The 19,717-nt window shown below is 35.5% G+C and overlaps 1 protein-coding gene across 1 annotated transcript; it reads right to left on the minus strand.

Moving 5' to 3' along the window:
• Positions 1-8,037: 8,037 nt before the first annotated feature.
• On the minus strand, positions 8,038-10,122 carry LOC142173424 (uncharacterized). Its single transcript, XM_075239011.1, has 4 exons — positions 9,929-10,122; positions 8,667-9,217; positions 8,223-8,405; positions 8,038-8,141 (listed from the first exon to the last, which is right to left on the minus strand). The coding sequence occupies exons 1-4, from the start codon at positions 10,120-10,122 to the stop codon at positions 8,038-8,040; spliced, it is 1,032 nt and encodes a 343-aa protein (XP_075095112.1).
• Positions 10,123-19,717: the final 9,595 nt, after the last annotated feature.

A 19,717-nucleotide genomic window follows, 5' to 3' on the forward strand; every position in this document is an offset into this window, starting at 1 on the left:
AAACTCAGACATCCCAGTTTCTACTTCGCGAACGCGAAGAAGGAAACTAGAAGGCCCCTGAAACTGCAGAAAAACCAGATTTTCCTAAGTTTAAATCATCCCGTAGCCCAATTGAAACTCACCCGAGCCCTCGGGGCTCCAAACCAAACATGCACACAAGTCTAAAAATATCATACGAACTTGCTCGCATGATCAAATCACCAAAATAACACCTAGAACTACGAATTTAGCACCAAATCAAATGAAATTCTCAACAACACTTTAAAATTCCTATCTTCACAATCGGACGTCCGAATCATGTCAAACCAACTCCGTTTCTCACCAAATTTCACATATAAGTCATAAATATTATATTGGACCTATACCGGGATCCGGAACGAAAATACGGATCCGGTATCAACAAGGCCAAACATCAACCAATTCTTAAAACCATTAAATTTTCAGACTTTTAATTTTTATCAAAAATTCATAACTCGAGTTAGGGACCTCTGAATTTGATTCCGAGCATACGCCCAGGTCCTATATTTTAATACGGACTCACCGGGACCGTCAAAACACGGATCCGGGCCCATTTATCAAAAATGTTGACTGAAGTCAACTCAACCGAAGTTCTTAGGCAAACATTCTTATTTTTATCAGTTTTTAACATATAAGCCTTCCGGGCCAATACCCGAACTGCGCATGCAAATAGAGGAAGGATAAGATGAGGTTTTTGAGACCTTGAAACGCAGAATTATGTTCTAAAATATAAGATGACCTATCGGGTCATCACAACTGTATACCCTGTTGGTATAGTTATATGCCGTGTTGGTATCGTATGGTAGTTGTAACATTTTTGGTTGTTTTGGTTGTAACATTTTTGATTTCCTGGTATGCTTTTGTATTATATTATAGTTATAGTTAGTTGTGTTATTTTTGAGTGAATTCTATTTCTGAAATAATTTATATGATCATGTTTTACATTGTTGAGATTCCCTTGTGCCTATAGACATAGTGTTTGTGTGATGTAATAGTTTTTATAGTTATAGGTAGTTGTTAGAACAACCACGTACAACTATATACCCTGTTAGTATAGCTATATACTATATTGGTATATTGGTATCATATGCTTTTGGATCCCTTTTTGGCAGTCTTGGCTATTTGTTTTTCCTTTAATAATAATAGTATCGTACAATATCTTGAAAATACTTTATGGCTGCATACCTTTGCTTTTTCTCTTTATGTCTATATGTTATGTAATAGTAGTATAGTCATTTATAGTTGCCGAAAATTAGCCAGTAGAACTGTATACCCTGTTGGTACAGTTATATGCCATGTTGGTATCATATATTAGTTGTAATAGTTTTGGTTGTTTTAGTTGCCTTTTTAAGTGAATTCTATTTTTGAAATTATTTATATGAACATGTTTTGCAGTTTTGGGATTTCCTTGTACCTATGGACATAGATTATAAATCAAAGGTTGATTGGGATACCAATTGCCATGTTATTCGTCTGTTGAAAGAGAATTTATCAAAGATGCAACTTCGGATGTTTAAGAAAACATGCTTTGGATATTGTTTGGATCTGCCACCAGTTATTGTGCAGATTCGGGTTATGCACCATTTGCTTATTAGAGAAGTACATCATGAGGTAAAAAATAAGATGCGGTTTGTAGTGAGTGATTCTAGGTTGCGCTTTGGTTTAGGTGAATTTGTACTCGTTACTGGGCTAAAATGTAAGGGTGATACAAGTATAGAGAATGTAGAAGAGAATAGGTTGATTTCAAAATATTTTGGGACTGCATCTGTGACATTGGCCCAACTGGTAGATTGTTTTACGAAGAAGAAATAGGAAACAAATGATGATGCGTTGAAGAAAGCAGTTCTTTATTTTGTGAACAACTTCTTACTTTCTCTGCTCAAAACAAAGATTATTTCACGGTCTTACATTGACTTGGTTGAGTGCGGTAATTTTAATAATTATCCTTGTGGTACAGATGCTTATAACGCTATAATCGACTCGTGTTCCAACAAGTTTCAAGATAAGCCTTCTTTTTATAGACTCGGTAGCTTCCCGTTGGCTTTACAGATTTGGTTGTATGAATGCTGCCCAAGTTTGGATGGTCACTTTGCTGATCATATTGAAAACAAACTTTCACGAATTATGAATTGGGTAGTCATGGGTCAAATACAGAATGAGCGAGTTGCTTTGTGAATGTTTAGCTTGCAACGCGAGCAGGTAATTTTCTCATATTTTTATTGCCTCTCTTAATGTTTTGTTACAGTAGTTTAGTCACGGGTAGTTGTAGAAAAATCCTAGATTAATGATATACTTTGTTGGTATATATGTATACCATATTGGTATCATATGGTAATAGGGATCTTTTCTGCAACCTATACTTTTAATTTTCTCATAACTTTATTGCATATTTTAATATTTTGGTACAGTATTTTAGTCAGAGGTAGTTGTAGCAATATCCTATATCAGTGATATACTCTGTTGGTATACATGTATACCATATTGGTATCATATGGTAATAAAGATCTTTTATCTTTCTATATTTTATTATCATTTCTATTTCTAATTAGTGTGCTTAATAATTGTAGCTAAAGAACATCAGCCCCAATTGATGCTGAGAAGCAACTATTTGATGTGCGTGGTCTAAACTTTGAAATTGAAGTTGATTGCACTGACAGTCAGCCTGATAGCTTTCAGGTTTTTGGCACTCAATTTCCAAAGACACAAAGTATGCATCAAAGTACTGGAGGTGATTCCGAACCTACCAATGCTGAGATAATGAAAGAGTTATAAGGTTTGAAGCTTTTTGTGGAGACGAAGTTTGAGGAGGTGCTTGCAGCTATTGGTAGGCAGTCAATGAAACCAGAGGGAAATTCAGTGGTATTGATCTTTTATATAATATAATGCTATAGTATATTGTTCAAAGATGCAATATATGCTTATAGGATACTATTCAATTCTTTACTTTTAGTGCACATAGTATTCTTGTAATATACATAATAATAAAATTGTTATTTTCTCATTTTCAGCATAAGCAACAGGATAATGATCCTTACTTTGGTGAGATGCATAATGATTATGACTAGTTTGAAAGGGGCGATGGTGGGAATGATCCTTTAGTTATTGGAGATAGCACGCCCAAAGGGCCTTCTAGTATGTAAATCACAAATTTGATTTTATTTTTTTTGCAGTTGTTTTTTGAAAATAGTACTCTTGATTATACATTTATATGTCTAGTGTCTGGTTTTGGTGGGGTTGGTCGAGAGGGTCGTGCCAGTGGTGTCAATGTGAAGAACGTCACAACAAGGCATGGCATCGTTAATGATGATTTACGTTTTGGTAAAATGTTGTATATGTAATTTTTTTATTCTTTTTTTATTTATTTAACTTTATGTATTTGTGCGTTCACTAAGCATTTTTTTTAAACTTTTTTCAGCCCCATTCATAAATGAGCATGATCTTGGCTTGTATTCTAACTTTGAACTGTCTGCATCTGCAATTGATCAAATCACCGCCATTATACAATAAGCAAAATAGAAGTACCCATCTCATGATGTTAAAAAGTCTGGACCTCTGTTGCCATCAGGAATCCCTGCACAGACACGACCATATGTTGTTATTGAGTCTAATACTGCTCCACAGGGTACGATTGTTGATGTTACTAATTCTGAAGTTAGTATGTAAATGAGAGATTTTTTATAGTTTTTTTATTTAAATAGTGATGTTGATAATGCTTTTATGTGTTCAGCATCTCGAGTTGATGGTGTTGGTCAAGTGGATGTTGGTGGCAGTAATATGAATTTGCCTTCTGGTAATGTCTTCTATATATAACTTTTCATTCTTTTTTTAAAAAAATTCTTAACTTTGTATATTTGTTGATTCACTAGAATTTTCTAATTTAAGCTCCATGTCGACACAAGGGTGATCTTGACTTGGATTATGATTTTGAATATACTGATTCTCAACTTGATCTAATTGCTTCCATTACACAGGGAGGGAGACGTAATGTAAATCAATCTAGAAATGAACTGACAACTCGTGATGTAAATAAGTCTAAACCTGATCAGTCAGTATCAAGAACTGTTGCCCAAACACAAACAGATGTTCAAACAACTCCTGCAGTTTTCACACGGAGAAGACGCCCTGCAGCTGTAAAACAGTCGCCGTATAGGAATGACTGGCAATCTGATGTTAGTGCAGTTAGGGGATCCTCGAAGGTTATCAAAGGAAGATTTCCATTTGTATATGATATTTCAGTGGCTGTTGATTATAAGATTACGGCTGCATTCTCAAAATTTGTTGAAGCAAACATGCAATTGGGAGAGTGCATATTCATTTCCATGTACTTTTGTTTTCATGTTTTCTTAATTTTTGTTGATATATTTCTGATCCATATCTTCTTTTATACAAAATAGGGAAGTGTATTTACCTGGTGATCAAAAGCTGGACCCTTGTTTTGACTTTGAAGTTGAACAGATTAATGATAAGGCATTTTTGTATATATTAAACTATTCTGGCAGGCCGCTCTCTAGTTCAGTAGGTGTACTGCTTTTTATTTTTGTTGTTGTATTAGTTCATGCATATTGTTAGTGTTAGTCATGTTTTCTCCACTCATTTTTGCAGCACTTGGATATTATATTCTACTATCTTAGGAAGAAGGCGAAATATGAAATTAATATACCAAACAAAGTCACAACTACAGATACTCTTTTTAATAATATCATTCAAAGGGTTTACACAGAATTTGTAAAAGGTGGGAAACAAGAGCATTTGATTGATAGATCAGACGATATAATGGAGTACATGAAAGGATTTAGGATGCATTGCAACACTCCATGGCACCAGGTTGATCATGTCCTCTTTCCAATTAATTTGGCAGAAAAGTGGCATTGGATATTGGGGTGTGTATCATTCCATAAGAGATATTTTTATGTATATGACTCGCTACGTAGTCGAAAACACAAAAAATCTATTCAAAAGGTGGCAGAGGCATATGTTGTGTTGATCCCCCTGTTTCTAGTTAGCATTGAATTTTACAACCAAAGAAGTGGCATTGTAGTACAAAATGGTCTGCACATGGGAAAGGACTTGACTGATCTATTTGCGATTGAACTGATTACAAATTACAAATCTGCCAACACAACAAAATTCGTAAGAATAGTTACTTTTTTTACTTTATTTTCCTCATTCATATTAATATTTTTCACTACTAATCGATTTTTATATTCTATTCATTTGTTTTATTTCAGAGATTGTGGAGTATATGTTGCATGTTTTGCTGAGTACATTATTGAAGGGTTTTCAATCCATGTTGCCAATTTTGATGTGGATGGTCTTCGAGCTAGGTTTGGTATACTGTTGTGGAACTATGGGAGGAACAAGCAGTTGCATGGCGAATCAAGAGAATCTGAGGCTCCAGTAGCAACAAAAAAGACTCGTGGAAAAAAGCGCAAGAAGTAGTATAGGTTTCTTTTTGCTTTTAGTTAATCGTAGCATGAAAACTTTGCAGGATTTTAATAGTTTTTGGTGAAGTATGGTATTTTGCATTATTAGATTATAAAAATGCTAGCTTTTAAAAGTGTGTTCTAGGAATAAAATTGTAATAGTACAATATGTTGCTATAACTGTTTTAATGTTGGAATCTATCTTCAATTTGTTTTATTAGTCTTTTCTTAGGCTTCTTCAATAAAGTTGTTCGTTTATTAGGAGTGCCTTTCGGAGACAAAATTTTGTCAGCACTTGAAGTCAAGGCATTAGTGTAGAGTATGGTTGTTACAGCAGCACTGTTAGTTCCTACTCCTACCATTTGTAGTGGGAGGAGCATTATTAGTTCGATGTAATACATCATCATAAGTTGTTTTAGGAGGTGTATTTTTAAAGGAGTTACGACGTTCAAAAAGAGGAACTATGTTACTATTTAGTTGAAGAATAGGGCGAGTATTGATTTGAATGAGAAGAAATATTTTTAGAAAGTGAACTAGTTTTGAATTTATATTGAGAGTAGTTTTTAGTTGTAGTTGAATCTAAGAAATTCTGTGCAGATTTTGCATTGCTGCACCAGTTGTATTCTGCAAAGATTTTGGTTCAGGTATATTAGTGCAGTAGAACTATATACCAATTAGGTATACAGATATACCATTTGGGTAACACGTTGTATTTGAGTACCCTTTTTTTTCTACAGCAACTAGATGTAAATACTGACATGAGTTGCAAAGTGTGCCAATTTTGTTGAGGAAGTATGTACAAATATTGTATTTTTTGGTGTACCACTTGTATTTCTCTGCACATATTTTGTTTTAGCCATATTAGTGTAGTACAACTATATACCATTAAGGTATAGAAATATACCATTCGGGTATCATATTATATTTGAGTACCTTTTTGTTATACTTCAATATTGACATGAGTTGCAAAGTGTGCCCATTTTATTGAGGAAGTATGTACATATGTTGTATTTTTTTGGTGCACTACTTGTATTTCTGCACATATTTTGGTTTAACCATATTAGTGCAATATAACTATATACCAATAAGGTATACAAATATACCATTCGAGTATCACATTGTATTTGAGTAGCTTTTTGTTATACTTCAATATTGACATGAGTTGCACAGTGTGCCCATTTTATTAAGAAAGTATGTACATATGTTGCATTTTTTTGGTGCACCACTTGTATTTCTACATATATTTTGGTTTAACCATATTAGTGCAATACAACTATATACCAATAAGGTATACAAATATACCATTTGGGTATCACATTGTATTTGAGTACCTGATGATGTACAATAACTGCATGTAAATGGCTTTCCAATTAGTTATGCTTCAATACTAATATGAGCTACAAAGCGTTCCCATTTTGTTAACGATGTATGTACAAATGTTGCATTTGGGGCACCACTTCTATTTCTGCACATATTTTGATACCAATAAGGTATACAAATATACCACTTAGGTATCACATTATATTTTAGCATCTTTTTTTCTTGCAGCAACTAGATGTAAATGCATCCCACTTTTATATACTAAAATCGAAAATAAACAGATTCTTATTGAAAACACAAGTAGCCATATAAAATTTTTGCCAAAAAGTAATTTGGCAAAGAATCACCATACTAAATATATGTCTAGTGCAAGACATGCATTTTATTTCTCTGCAATTCAAATGATATGATTCTAAGATATATGAGTTCTATAAAAATATTAAAGCATTATATCAATCTCTCTTTGGAATATATCGGCACGTTCTCCGGTTGTGTCCTTTTTTCCCGTATAGTGTACATGTAATTGTATTTCCTTCCCAACCTCCTATGCCTCTGTTCCTTTTAGGTCTTCATGGTTTGATTTTTCCTTTTGGTGGTAGTACCACCTGCGAAGAGACATGTTCTGAAATTTGCCACGTTGTTTCATCAGGCAAAGGGTTTACTGGTATCTCATATGTTTTCAGCAAGTAGTCTATGCTGTAGTAATCTGAGCAATACTTGTATGAATCCATATGGAATTTTTGTATAACTGCCATTGCATGTGGACATGGAATATCGTCTAGCTGAAACCTTTCACAAGTGCAGTTTATTTTCATGTAGGCGCACCACATTTCTTGTTAGGCCATCAATTACTAAATGTAAGAATTGAGTTGATGAAAACACCTAATATAATTTTAATTAAGAAAAGTCATTAGCTGTATGAAGTAATAGAATTTTTTTTAATAACAATATGCAGTTGTTTAGTGAAATCTCTAAGGTGCAGAAGTAAAACTACAGTACATGCAGAGTTTTAATGATTCTGAAAATACATACCGTCATCGTCTGTGATAAGATAGTATTATCTGCCAATATTTTCTGATACTTTACACCGATCTTCATAAATGATTCCACGGCATCCTTCTGATTGGTGTAACTCCATTTCTGAATCAATGTTGTCATAAAGTCAAGCAAATTCACAACTGGGAGGTCTCTTGCGTGCTTGTTTGCTGCATTTACTGATTCTGCAATATTCGATGTCATGGTCATTGTTCTATTTTGCTTTGGAATGAATCCAGGGTCATTTATCATATCCAATATCTATCAGGTATGTTTTCACTCTACTATCAATAGCTTCTAACTCTGCTATATGCCTGTTGAATTCTTCAACAATGTATGCTCTTGCTAACGCATAGTATACTTCTTTGATTTATTTTTGGCTCTTCCTGAAGTTCGTCTTTATGTTGTTCCACAGATGGAACATACATGCACAATGAGGGACTTCTGAATAGACAATCGAAGTTGCTCTCCATATACCATCATGCTTGTCTGATACAATGCACATTCCCTCCCTTTGTCCATAGGTTTCTATGAACTGCACGAAGAACCACTCCCACAATGCATCGTTTTCCGAATCAACAATTGCATATGCGAGAGGTAGAATTTGTCCTATAAAACCAAAGGAAAACATATTAGTTACAACACACAATGTTAATTTATCATTTCATATAGTAGTATAGTCATAGGTAGGTACAGGTATGTAGCAAAATAATTATATACTTTGTTGGTATACTTGTATACCATATTGGTATCATATGATATTTGAAAATCTTTTTTGCTGCTTTAACTAAATATAATTGGATTGTATTTTTAAAATAGTAAAGCACATCAATTATTCAATACTGATTCTGAAACAACTTTGTTTCTTACCCTCTGCGTCTTGCGTGGAAGCCGTGAGTATGGTCCCTCTATATGTTGACTTTAAAAAACTTTCATCAACTACAATTGTTGGCCTACAATAGATCCATCCTCTAATCGATGCATATTTAGCTATGAATGCATACAAGAAGCTCCCATCTACTTTAGTGCATAGTCGTGTTAGTGATCCTGGATTAGCGTACTCTAACATATAAAGATATGTTGGTATTTTCTTGTATGACTCACTTGGTGTTCCTCTCAACAATTTCATTGCTTTTTCATTTGATCTCCATGCTTGCATGTAGCTTAAGTCCATATCATATGCTTTTTGGATGTCTCTCTGGATATCTGTTGGTGTATATATAGTTTTCGGGTCAACAAGTTTATCTTGTACCATAGCTGCAACAAAAGCTGAGACAGCTTGCTTTTGTGAACAAAATCTCTTATCATTTAAACAACTATGGACAGAATTAAAATTCGTCACTTTGAAAAGATTTGATGCTCGCAGGCTTGATGCTTTAAGTCTCCAAGTGCATCTTTCATCCACGCATTCAAAGGTATACCTGTTTATATTTATAGATCATGTTTTATTGATAAGAAACACACACACAAATCCGTACAATTCTATACTCACATAGTATACTCATATAGCATACCTATATACTATATCAGTATCATATTTTACTGATAAAAAATATAGACAAACCATCACAATTCTATACTCACATAGTATACCGATTTAGCATACATATATACTATATTGGTATCATGTTTTACAGATAATAACAAACACACAAACCAGTACAATTATATACTCGCATAGTATACTCATATATCATACTTATATACATATCAGTATCATCTTTTACTGATAAAAAATACAGACAAACCAGTACAATTCTATACTCGCATAGTATACTGATTTAGCATACTTATATACTATATCTATATCATCTTTTACTGATAAAAAAATACAAATACAAACCAATACAATTCTATACTTACATAGTATACTGATATAGCATATTGATATACTATATCGGTATCATGTTTTACTGATAAAAAATACACACACAAACCAGTAGAATTATATACTCACATAGTATACCGATATAGCATCTTGATATACTATATAGGTATCACATAGTTTTTTACTTGAAAAAATACAGATGAACCTTCTTGGGCATGATTTATTAACCCGATATTGACATTTTTCTCTAACGACATACTGTTTCATAACGAGAGCTAGCAGTTTCTTGTCTTTGTAAATTTACCATTTTTTAACTTTTTGATGAAATTGATCAGTTATGATATTTGTATCATCAAGTTCTATACCGATGTCATCTCCTTCTTGCACATCAAAAGTACTAATCATATCACTGCTTTCAAATTGTGCAATTTCTGATGAAATTGTAGCAGCATCGAAACTGGAGGTGCTTGCAGCTATAGTATTTTTAGCAAATGACATACATAGTGGGAGTGTTGTCATCCCTGCACTTGATCGTTTTTAATTCCATGTAAACACTAACACTCATATCGCTGCAAATTGTAATTGGTGGATATCCTTGAGCAATAGCATACTGAATAACTATTGTGTTACTGTCCTTTTGCAGTTGCTTTGCAATTTCTCTAAGAAGTTGTTCAAATTTTCAACAGGTCTTTATTAGAATTGCATCAACATGAAAGTTTATGAAATTATGGTTATCATCCCATTCTCCACTATACTGCAGCAGAATTGGTATATGTTTCATGATTCTGAAGTTATAACTACTTTTATGTCCAAAATTGAATCTCGACAATGCAAATTTTAACAGTGTTGATGCCAAATACTGAATTTCAACAGAAAAGATTTCAAAATCAAATCAGTTGTTATGATTCAAACCTTCAGATCTCCAGATATCCAAACTGATAACAAAACTTTCAGTTAAAAATTCAGAAGTTTGAGCGCTAAATTTCTGTAATCTGCAAAATCAAAATCGGAAAAATAAGATGCGTATTTGAGCATCAAAAGTTTTAGCATCTTCCAAAGTCAAATTAGCAAATTCTACAAAATTTAAGGAGAAAAACTCGAATTTTAAACAGAAATCAGCATCTTCGTCCATTTTTTCACACTTCTGATCTTCAAATTGGGGTGACGATCTTCAAATCTTCAACAGATGCTGGTGGAAATCTCAATTTTTATGCGCTAATTATTTGAAATTTTGAGCAGCTTTTGCGTTTTATAGGTAAGGCATTAGCGTGGGGTAGTTATTTTGAGATACTCGTTTGTTTATTAAATGGGTAGGGGATTGTAATTATTTAACGGGTAGAATTCTTTTATGGGTAGAGCAGGGTAAATATTTTAACTTTTATAGGTACTCTTATTTTTTCCCCATAAAGTAAATTTAGCATTCAATCTAATATGATAAGTGTTATATATACCTGTGGGAAATAAGGATAGTAAAATTTAAATAAGCAATAAAGGAAGAGAAATGGACTCTGGTTTGGGCATAAAAAAAAATACAGGCCCAGCAAAAAGTAGGAACAGACAACAGCAAACTTCAGACTCCCGAATGCGCAGGTACAAGACTTGGGCCTGAGTTCTTTGAGAAATCGGCAGGCCCAATTGTAATGCATGTTAAAGAAATAGAGAAAGTCATTAGCTGTGTTACTCTATGCACATAACTGCACATGAAATAAACTAATATGGGCCTGAACGAATTAATAATTAATAGTAATCCAGAATATGAAAATTAAACTAGTGTGGGGTCACATACGGCAAAGTGATTCACATTGAAAATTTTTTGTTGTTATTAAACACTAAAACTAAAGGTAATAATAAATGTCAATAGATTAGAGGCTAAGGGTAGAGCTCCATTCATGGCCAAAGCACTTTTGGATCTGTGACACTTCAAAGTTCCCAAGGGTCTCAAGGCCTAAGGCAATACTTGTATCAGGGAAAGTAGCTCAACCAAGAACTAAACTCTACTCCCAAATACCCATAACTACTCATACCACTCTTCCCTAAAGGTGTAGGTGCCAATGAGTCACTCAATATAAATTCCTATACCACAGTGGTACCACACCATAGGAGTATATAGATATCTCATAACAGCTAATATAGAATACCATAGGATCATAAAAACAACCAATTCACATTGTTGTAACCACATTTCGAAGCTAAGTATATGATTCACCATGAATAACATGACATGATAGGTGTACTCAAAAGAAATCAACCTCAAGCACACATACAAACAAGAGCATTATCATATTACTTTTAGAAACCCCAAACACCTGAAATCACATGTCTTAAGAATAAAGGTGGTACATAGTTCAAACTCATAACAGGTTCATGACTACATAGCCTCAATCAAATTAATCAAGGATTTGTTATAACTAAGTCTTAATTTCTAGCATACATATAGGCTAGAAATTTCAATTGAAACTCCTAAAGAGTATTAACAAAGATATAGATTAACAACTTCAGTTAAACTTCTAAGGAGTATTAAGAGGGATGCAGGTTAACAACTACAATTAGGACTTCTGAAGGGTATTAACAGAATTACAGATTCACAACTACAATTGAAACTTTCTAAAGAGTGTTAATAGAGATATAGGTTAATAACTTCAGTTAGAGATATAGATTAATAACTTCAATAAGAACCTTTAAAGAGTATTAACAAAGTCTTAGGCTAACAGTCCTGTCTCATTCTAAAACAAATGGCATGATCACGTCTTTATAAAAGCTCTCATCTTCATACTAATGTCTTTGGAGAATAAAGCATGATGTTATACTCAAATAGTAGCAATAAAAGATTCACCTACATAAGTTAAGCATAGTAAAATTAAGATAAGTTAAATGAAGTTTCAAGGATAGTGTAGGCATGTGTATTATTAGGAGGGACATGCAGAAGTATTTTAAGGATAAATAAGTGCAAAGTATCCAAGCGAACACTAACAAGATACACTTACCAGAAGTCATATTATTATAAACATGAATTAGGATGTTATCCTCATAGAATCAGGCTAACAGTGTCATTATATGAGTTTCAGGAAAGGGGGCAGGGATATCATTACATTGGGGAATCTGTTAGGCAAGTCAAGTATGGGATTTCAGGTATAGTGAATCCTAATTGCAGCACTTTAGCACAACAGATGAAGCACCAAAATATGAACATGTCTTAACCAAACCTCATGACTTAAATCAAGTATACGGCAACCTTCGGAGTACATACAAAGGTGGTATAGAAATCTAATTAGCTTAAAACGTGCTTGTATAGTGTGATCAAACATTCAGGATGCTTATTAGAGAGTCAATGACCTTTTAAGAGATAACAAAATCATAGAGGCATACCAGAAAGAGAAGATAGGTTCAAATGTCATAAACTGGTGTTCCCAAACTAAGATGACAATCTTATCTTGCCACTAAACAGGTTCATACTTGTTTAAGTCTAATTTGTCAGGTGAGCCACTACAAATACTAGTAATACCTAGGGCAAGTTAGTACAACAATCATGACAGTACTAACAGAACATCAGGGAAATCCAAAACTAAATATCAGGATATTTTGAGAGTTTTTAGGATGTTTTCAAAACTTAACAACATAGATAAGTCATCAGATATTTATTGGGATCAATACATATTTCTAATTTCAATAACTTAACGAAATTCATGATTCTAGAATCTATTTAATAGCCATATGGCATTAACAAACATACAAAATCGTCGACCATTAATACATTACTAACAACATCACTCAGTAAGAGATAAAAGAAAAGTTCATACTTAGTAGTTCAAGCAAACAAAATAAGAGAAGGGTCAAGGTTTTACTGACCTCCATTAGGGCAGCAAACCAAACAAGTGCTTTAATCTAGCCATTTAAAAAGCTCAAGACTCAAACTCCAATCAGTAAGTAAATTCAGAACCAGAAAGAAAGAGAAAAGCAGAGATTGAGTAAGAATTTGAACTTTAATTGAAATTTCTGAGTAAAACTATATTGTGTATTAATTGTTTTTCTGATGTTAGGTGTTCTTAGGCGTATTAGGTGATAGCATTTAAGGATCCTATTTATAGTGGCCATTGAAGCCCCTAGGGTTTTAGCAGATTTAAACTTGGTAGTAAATAGTGACGAAATATTGATGATGATAACAAGATGGGTGAAATCAGAGAAACATACGGGAAAAATCAATGATTGTTTTACCTGAGAAGAAGGAATGTGACTGTTGATAACAAAACCCATGGGGTAAAGCCCCAATGTCCAGAGGTCATTACATTTGACCTCTGGACCTCGAATAATTATAATGAGGTTCTGAGATATGCTCATGCATGCTCCGATTTAACAGAGCACAAGGGAAATTTGGAGATTCAAAGTTGCATCTTTGAGTTTTAGGGTTTCACGTTTGGGATTTCGAATTCGTGTGATGAAACGGGAATGAAGTCGGCGAGAATCGCGGATAGGGAAGACAAAGGAGATGATTTCCTGATTGATTAATGACCTTACACGAATTTGTGCAAGGTTTTTTGATTGATTGAAGCCTGTGAGGTTGAGAGAAAAGGGAGGGAAAAGGGAAAGACAAGCGACCGGTCAATGTGAGAATGATTAGGGTTAGAGGGGATAGTTGGGGTCGTCTCTAGATTTATGATGGGGGATGGGAGATCAACGATCCTGATATTTTAGGGTTTCACGTTTTTTAATGGAGAATTTTGGTGGTTGTTAGATCGTTGTGATCAAACGGCTACGATTAAATCTGCTGGGTGCTTTAATTTAAAAGAGAAATAGAGTCAAAATTTGTGGTCCGTTGATCTAAGAAACGGATGGCCCAGATCAATTATGTTTGTTTTGTGTGTGTTGGAGATGGGTGACATGAAAAGATCTGATTGGGTTAAAGGGAGTGGCATGAATTGCCAAAGTGGATTGGAGGGTTTGTTTGGACTGGGTTATTTTCATATTGGGCTTGTGTATTGGGCTACAATTAATTTAAAAGATGGCTAGTTTGTGTTTAATTAAACAATTAAAATTATAGCCTTTTAATCCCTTTGAAATTAATTTAAATAAACTTAATTATTTTTAATAAAATATAGTAATAATTATAATTATCCAATATACTACTAATTATTGCAATTAATTATTTATAAAATACTTTATTTTTCTAAATTGTAACAATAATTTTGAATCGTTAATATAGTAATCTAATTAATTAAAAATTAAGGTGTAGTTCATTAAATTAATTATAAATCCTATGTGATGTATATAAAATTTATTTAATAATATTAAAATAGTAAAGTACTATATATTTTGTAATTATAATTATAATACTAAATTATCAACTTCAAAACTACTAGTACTTAATTAATTTTGTAAAAATAGATATTATTGATTGAAATTATTTTCAAAATATTCATTACGAATTATTAAGTATAAATAAATTAATTCTAAAAGGGAGGGTCAAATTGGCCGTCAACAACAGCGGGTATTTTGGAGACCGGTGAAGTTTCATTTACTACTTTTCAGCTATCAGGGGCAGCCTATCAGTTGAGCAGGCCAGTCGGTGATGCACCATCTACGTGGCATGAATTCTCAGTTCTCTTCTTAGAGATGTTTGTTCCATAGACTAGCATGGAGGAGTTGTGTATGTAGTTTGAGCAGCTACGCTAGGAGGGTATGTCAGTGACTAAGTATGAGATGAGATTTTCATAGTTGGATCATCATGCAGTATGGTTGGTTCCCACTGAGAGGGAGAGGATTAAGAGGTTCATTGATGGCCTCAACTTTGGACTACATTTCATCATGACTCGGGAGATTGCGTCGGGTGTGAGGTTTGACGAGGTGGTTGATATTGCTAGACACCTAGAGCAGGTTTGCAGTCAGGAGCATGAGGAGAGGGATGCTAAGAGCCCTTATGGTTCTGGTGGTTTCAGCATTGCCTCATCTAGAGGACAGTCCGACCACAGCAGGGGTGTCCTTATAGTCCTTCTCAGATGGCTCGTCTGGTTCATCGGGGTGCATCAGCTAGCCATGGTTCATACAGTGCTTGTCTGGGCCAGTGATCTTTTAGTGCCCTCCCAGCTCAGAGTTCATCCGTGCTCCATCAGTTCAGGGTTCATCTGTATCAGTTCCTTCTAGTAGTTACTCTGGTTCTCAGGGTCCGATTCAGTCTCTGCCGCCATTGATGGATCAGAGTTGCTCCGAGTGTGGAGAGTTGGGGCATGCAAGGAGTTATTTTCCTCATCTTATGGGAGGTCCAGTTCAACATAGGGGTCGGGCTATGACTTCTGCACTTGTTACTTCACCATCCCCTCAGCCAGCTCGGGGTGGGACTCAGGCGGCTAGAGGTTGCCCTAGAGGGGGAGGTCTATCAGGTGGTGGTCATGCTCGATGCTATTCTTTTCCTACCAGGCCAGAGGGTGTTGCTTCAGATGCAGTGATCACAGGTATTGTTTCAGTGTGCCACAGGGATGCTTCCATATTATTTGACCCTAGTTCAACTTATTCATATGTATCATAGTATTTTGCTCGTTATTTGGATATGCACCATGATTCCTTAGTTACGCATGTTCATGTATCTACGCCGGTGGGTGATTCTATTATTGTGTACCGTATGTATTGGTTATGTGTGGTGACCATTGGGGGATTGGAGACGAGAGTTTATCTTTTACTGCTTAGTATGGTTTATTTTGATGTGATTCTAGGCATGGATTAGTTGTCACCATGTCATGCTATTCTGGATTGTCATGCTAAGACTGTAACATTGGGGATATCGGAATTGCCTAGGATTGAGTTGAGAGGTTCTCTGGACTATGTTCCAAGTAGAGTGATTTCATATTTGAAGGCCCAACGGATGGTTGGGAAGGGTTTTCTGACATATTTTGCCTTTGTGAGAGATGTTGGTGTTAATACTCCTACTATTGAGTCCGTTCCGATGGTGAGAGATTTTCCTGATGTGTTTCCTGCTGACTTGCCGGGCATGCCACCCGATAGGGAAATTGATTTTGGTATTGACTTGGTGTCGGGCACTCAGCCCATTTCTATTCCTCCGTATCATATCGCACCAATAGAGGTGAAGAAATTGAAAGAACAACTTCAGGAGCTTCTTGATAAGGGATTCATTAGGCCTAGTATGTCACCTTGGGGTGCACCGGTTCTGTTTGTGAAGAAGAAGGATGGCACTATGCGGATGTGTATTGATTATAGGCAGTTGAACAAAGTTACAATTAAGAACAAGTACCCAATGTCGTGCATTGATGACTTATTTGACCAGCTTCAGGCAGCGAGAGTGTTCTCTAAGATTGATTTGAGGTTTGGGTATCACTAGTTGAAGATTTGGGATTTTTATATTCTGAAGACGGCATTCAAGACCCGCTATGGTCACTACAAGTTCCTTGTAATGTCTTTTGGGCTGACCAATGCCCCAGCAACATTCATGCATATGATGAACAATATATTCTAGCCATATCTTGATTCTTTTGTCATAGTATTCATTGAAAGAAAATTACCAAAAAAATAACCAAAGTTGGTCGGTATTTTAATTATGTAATTAAAAAATGTACTATCTGGGAATCGAACCGGGGTCTGTACTGTGGCAGGATACTATTCTACCACTAGAACATTGATGTATTTTATTTTAAGACTGCCTTTTATTTTATTTATACTCTTTAATTGTATTTTCGCATGAAAATAACCGACCAATGTCGGTCGGTTTTATTAAAAAATAAAATTACCGACCGAATTCGGTTGGTGTTTTAAAATGACCAGCCGTTTGAACCTATTGGAACCTTCAAATCCCGATTCCGGGGTCTTTTACTCAAAAGTCAAACCTTAGTCAATTCTTCCAACTTAAAGCTTCCGAAATTAGAATTTTCTTTCCAAATCAACTCTAAACTTCCCGAAATTCAATTTCGACCACGCGTACATGTCATAATACCTGAATTGAAGCTGTTTAAGGCCTCAAACTGCCGGACGACGCGCTAGATCTCAAAATGACCAGTCTGGTCGTTACAAGTAGTTAATGATAAGGGTAAAACAAGAAAAAAAAAGATTGTCTTTCTTTTGATTTGGTAAAATAGACAAACAAAAATAAAAATATATTTTTATATAGTAAATAAGTAAAAGTGAACGGAGGTAATAAAATTTAACCTTTTCTTTAAAACAAAATTATATAATTCTAGAAGATTGCTCTCATTCAATACAAATCTTGAATTCCAAAAAGTAGAGTTTCTTAAATTTCGGGATGAATACTTCTTTGAAATACTGATATACTGGTGTACTCACGTAGCCAAGAGGAGCATGCGTGGCATCTGAGGATTGTACTAGAGATGTTAAGGAAGAAGAAGCTTTATGCTAAATTTTCCAAGTGTGAGTTCTGGCATGATTATGTGGCATTCTTAGGGCACGTGGTATCCAGTGAGGGTATCAAGGTAGATCCAAAGAGGATTAGGCAGTTCAGAGTTGGCCCAGACCGTCTTTAGCTATCGAGATTCGGAGTTTTCTTGGCTTGGCCGGATATTATCGCCTATTTATGGAGGATTTCTCATCCATTGTTGCACCTTTGACTAGATTGACCCAGAATGGTGCCCATTTCAGGTGGTCTGATGAGTGTGAGGAGAACTTTCAAAAACTCAAGATTGCCTTGACCACAACTCCAGTTCTAGTTTTACCTTCATCATCAAGTTCATATACAGTGTATTGTGATGCTTTTCGGATTGGTAATGGTTGTGTCTTGATGCAGGAGGGTAGGGTGATTGCTTATGCTTCACGCCAGTTGAAGCCCCATGAGAAGCACTGACTCATTCATGATTTAGAGTTGGCAACCATTGTTCATGTATTGAATATTTGAAAGCATTATCTCTACGGTGTGTTGTGTGAGGTATTTACTGATCATCTAAGTCTACAACACTTATTCAAGCAGAAGGATTTAAATTTGAGGCAGCGGATATGATTGGACCTGTTAAAAGACTATGATATTACCATTTTATATCATCCTGGGAAGGCCAATGTGGTGGCCGATGCCTTGAGTAGGAAGGTGGTGAGTATGGGTATCTTTGCATATATTCCTATTGGTGAGAGACTGCTTGCATCAGATGTTCATGCCTTGTCCAATCAGTTCGTGAGGCTAGATGTTTCGAAGCCTAGTCGGGTTCTAGCTTGCATGGTTTCTCGGTCTTCCTTAATTGAGCGCATTAAAGAGTGCCAGTATGACGAGCCCCATTTTCTTTTCCTTAAGTACATGGTATAACATAGTGATGCCAAGGAGGTTTCTGTTGGAGATGATGGGGGTGTTGCGGATGCAGGGTCGGATTTGTGTGCCCAATGTGGATGGGTTCGTGAGTTGATTCTTTAGGAGGCCCACAGTTTGCGGTATTCCATTCATCCGGGTGCCATGAAGATGTATCAGTACTTGAGGCAGCATTATTGGTGGGGAAGAATGAAGAAAGATGTAGTGGAGTATGTGGCTTGGTGCTTGAACTGTTAGCATGTGAAGTACGAGCATCAGAGGCTGGGAGGTTTGCTTTAGAGGCTTGAGATTCCTGAGTGGAAATGGAAGCGTATTACCATGGACTTCATTTTTGGGATTCCATGGACATTGAAGAAAATTGATGTTATTTGGGTGATTGTGGACCGGTTGACTAAGTCTGCACATTTCATTTAAGTCGTGACTACCTACTATTTAGAGCGGTTGGCTGAGATCTATATCCACGAGATTGTTCGCCTTCACGGTGTGCCAGTGTCCATTATTTCTTATCGAGGCACGTAGTTCACGTTGCAGTTTTTTAGAGCAGTGCAACGTGAGTTGGGCACACGGGTTGAGTTGAGTACAGCATTCCACCCAGACGGACGTCCGAGCGCACCATTCAGATATTGGAGGATATGCTACGCGCTTGTGTTATGGATTTTGGGGGTTCTTGGGATCAGTTTCTACCTCTTGAAGAGTTTTCCTACGACAACATCTACAAATGGAGTATTCAGATGGCTCCTTATGAGGCCTTGTATGGGAGGTGGTGTCTATCTCTAGTTGGGTGGTTTGATCCAGGGGAGGCTAGGTTGGGCACGAATCTAGTTAAGATTGCCTTGGAAAAGGTCAAGT

This window comes from Nicotiana tabacum, chromosome 19 (genome assembly GCF_000715075.1).
Source record: "Nicotiana tabacum cultivar K326 chromosome 19, ASM71507v2, whole genome shotgun sequence".
Lineage (NCBI taxonomy): Eukaryota > Viridiplantae > Streptophyta > Magnoliopsida > Solanales > Solanaceae > Nicotiana > Nicotiana tabacum.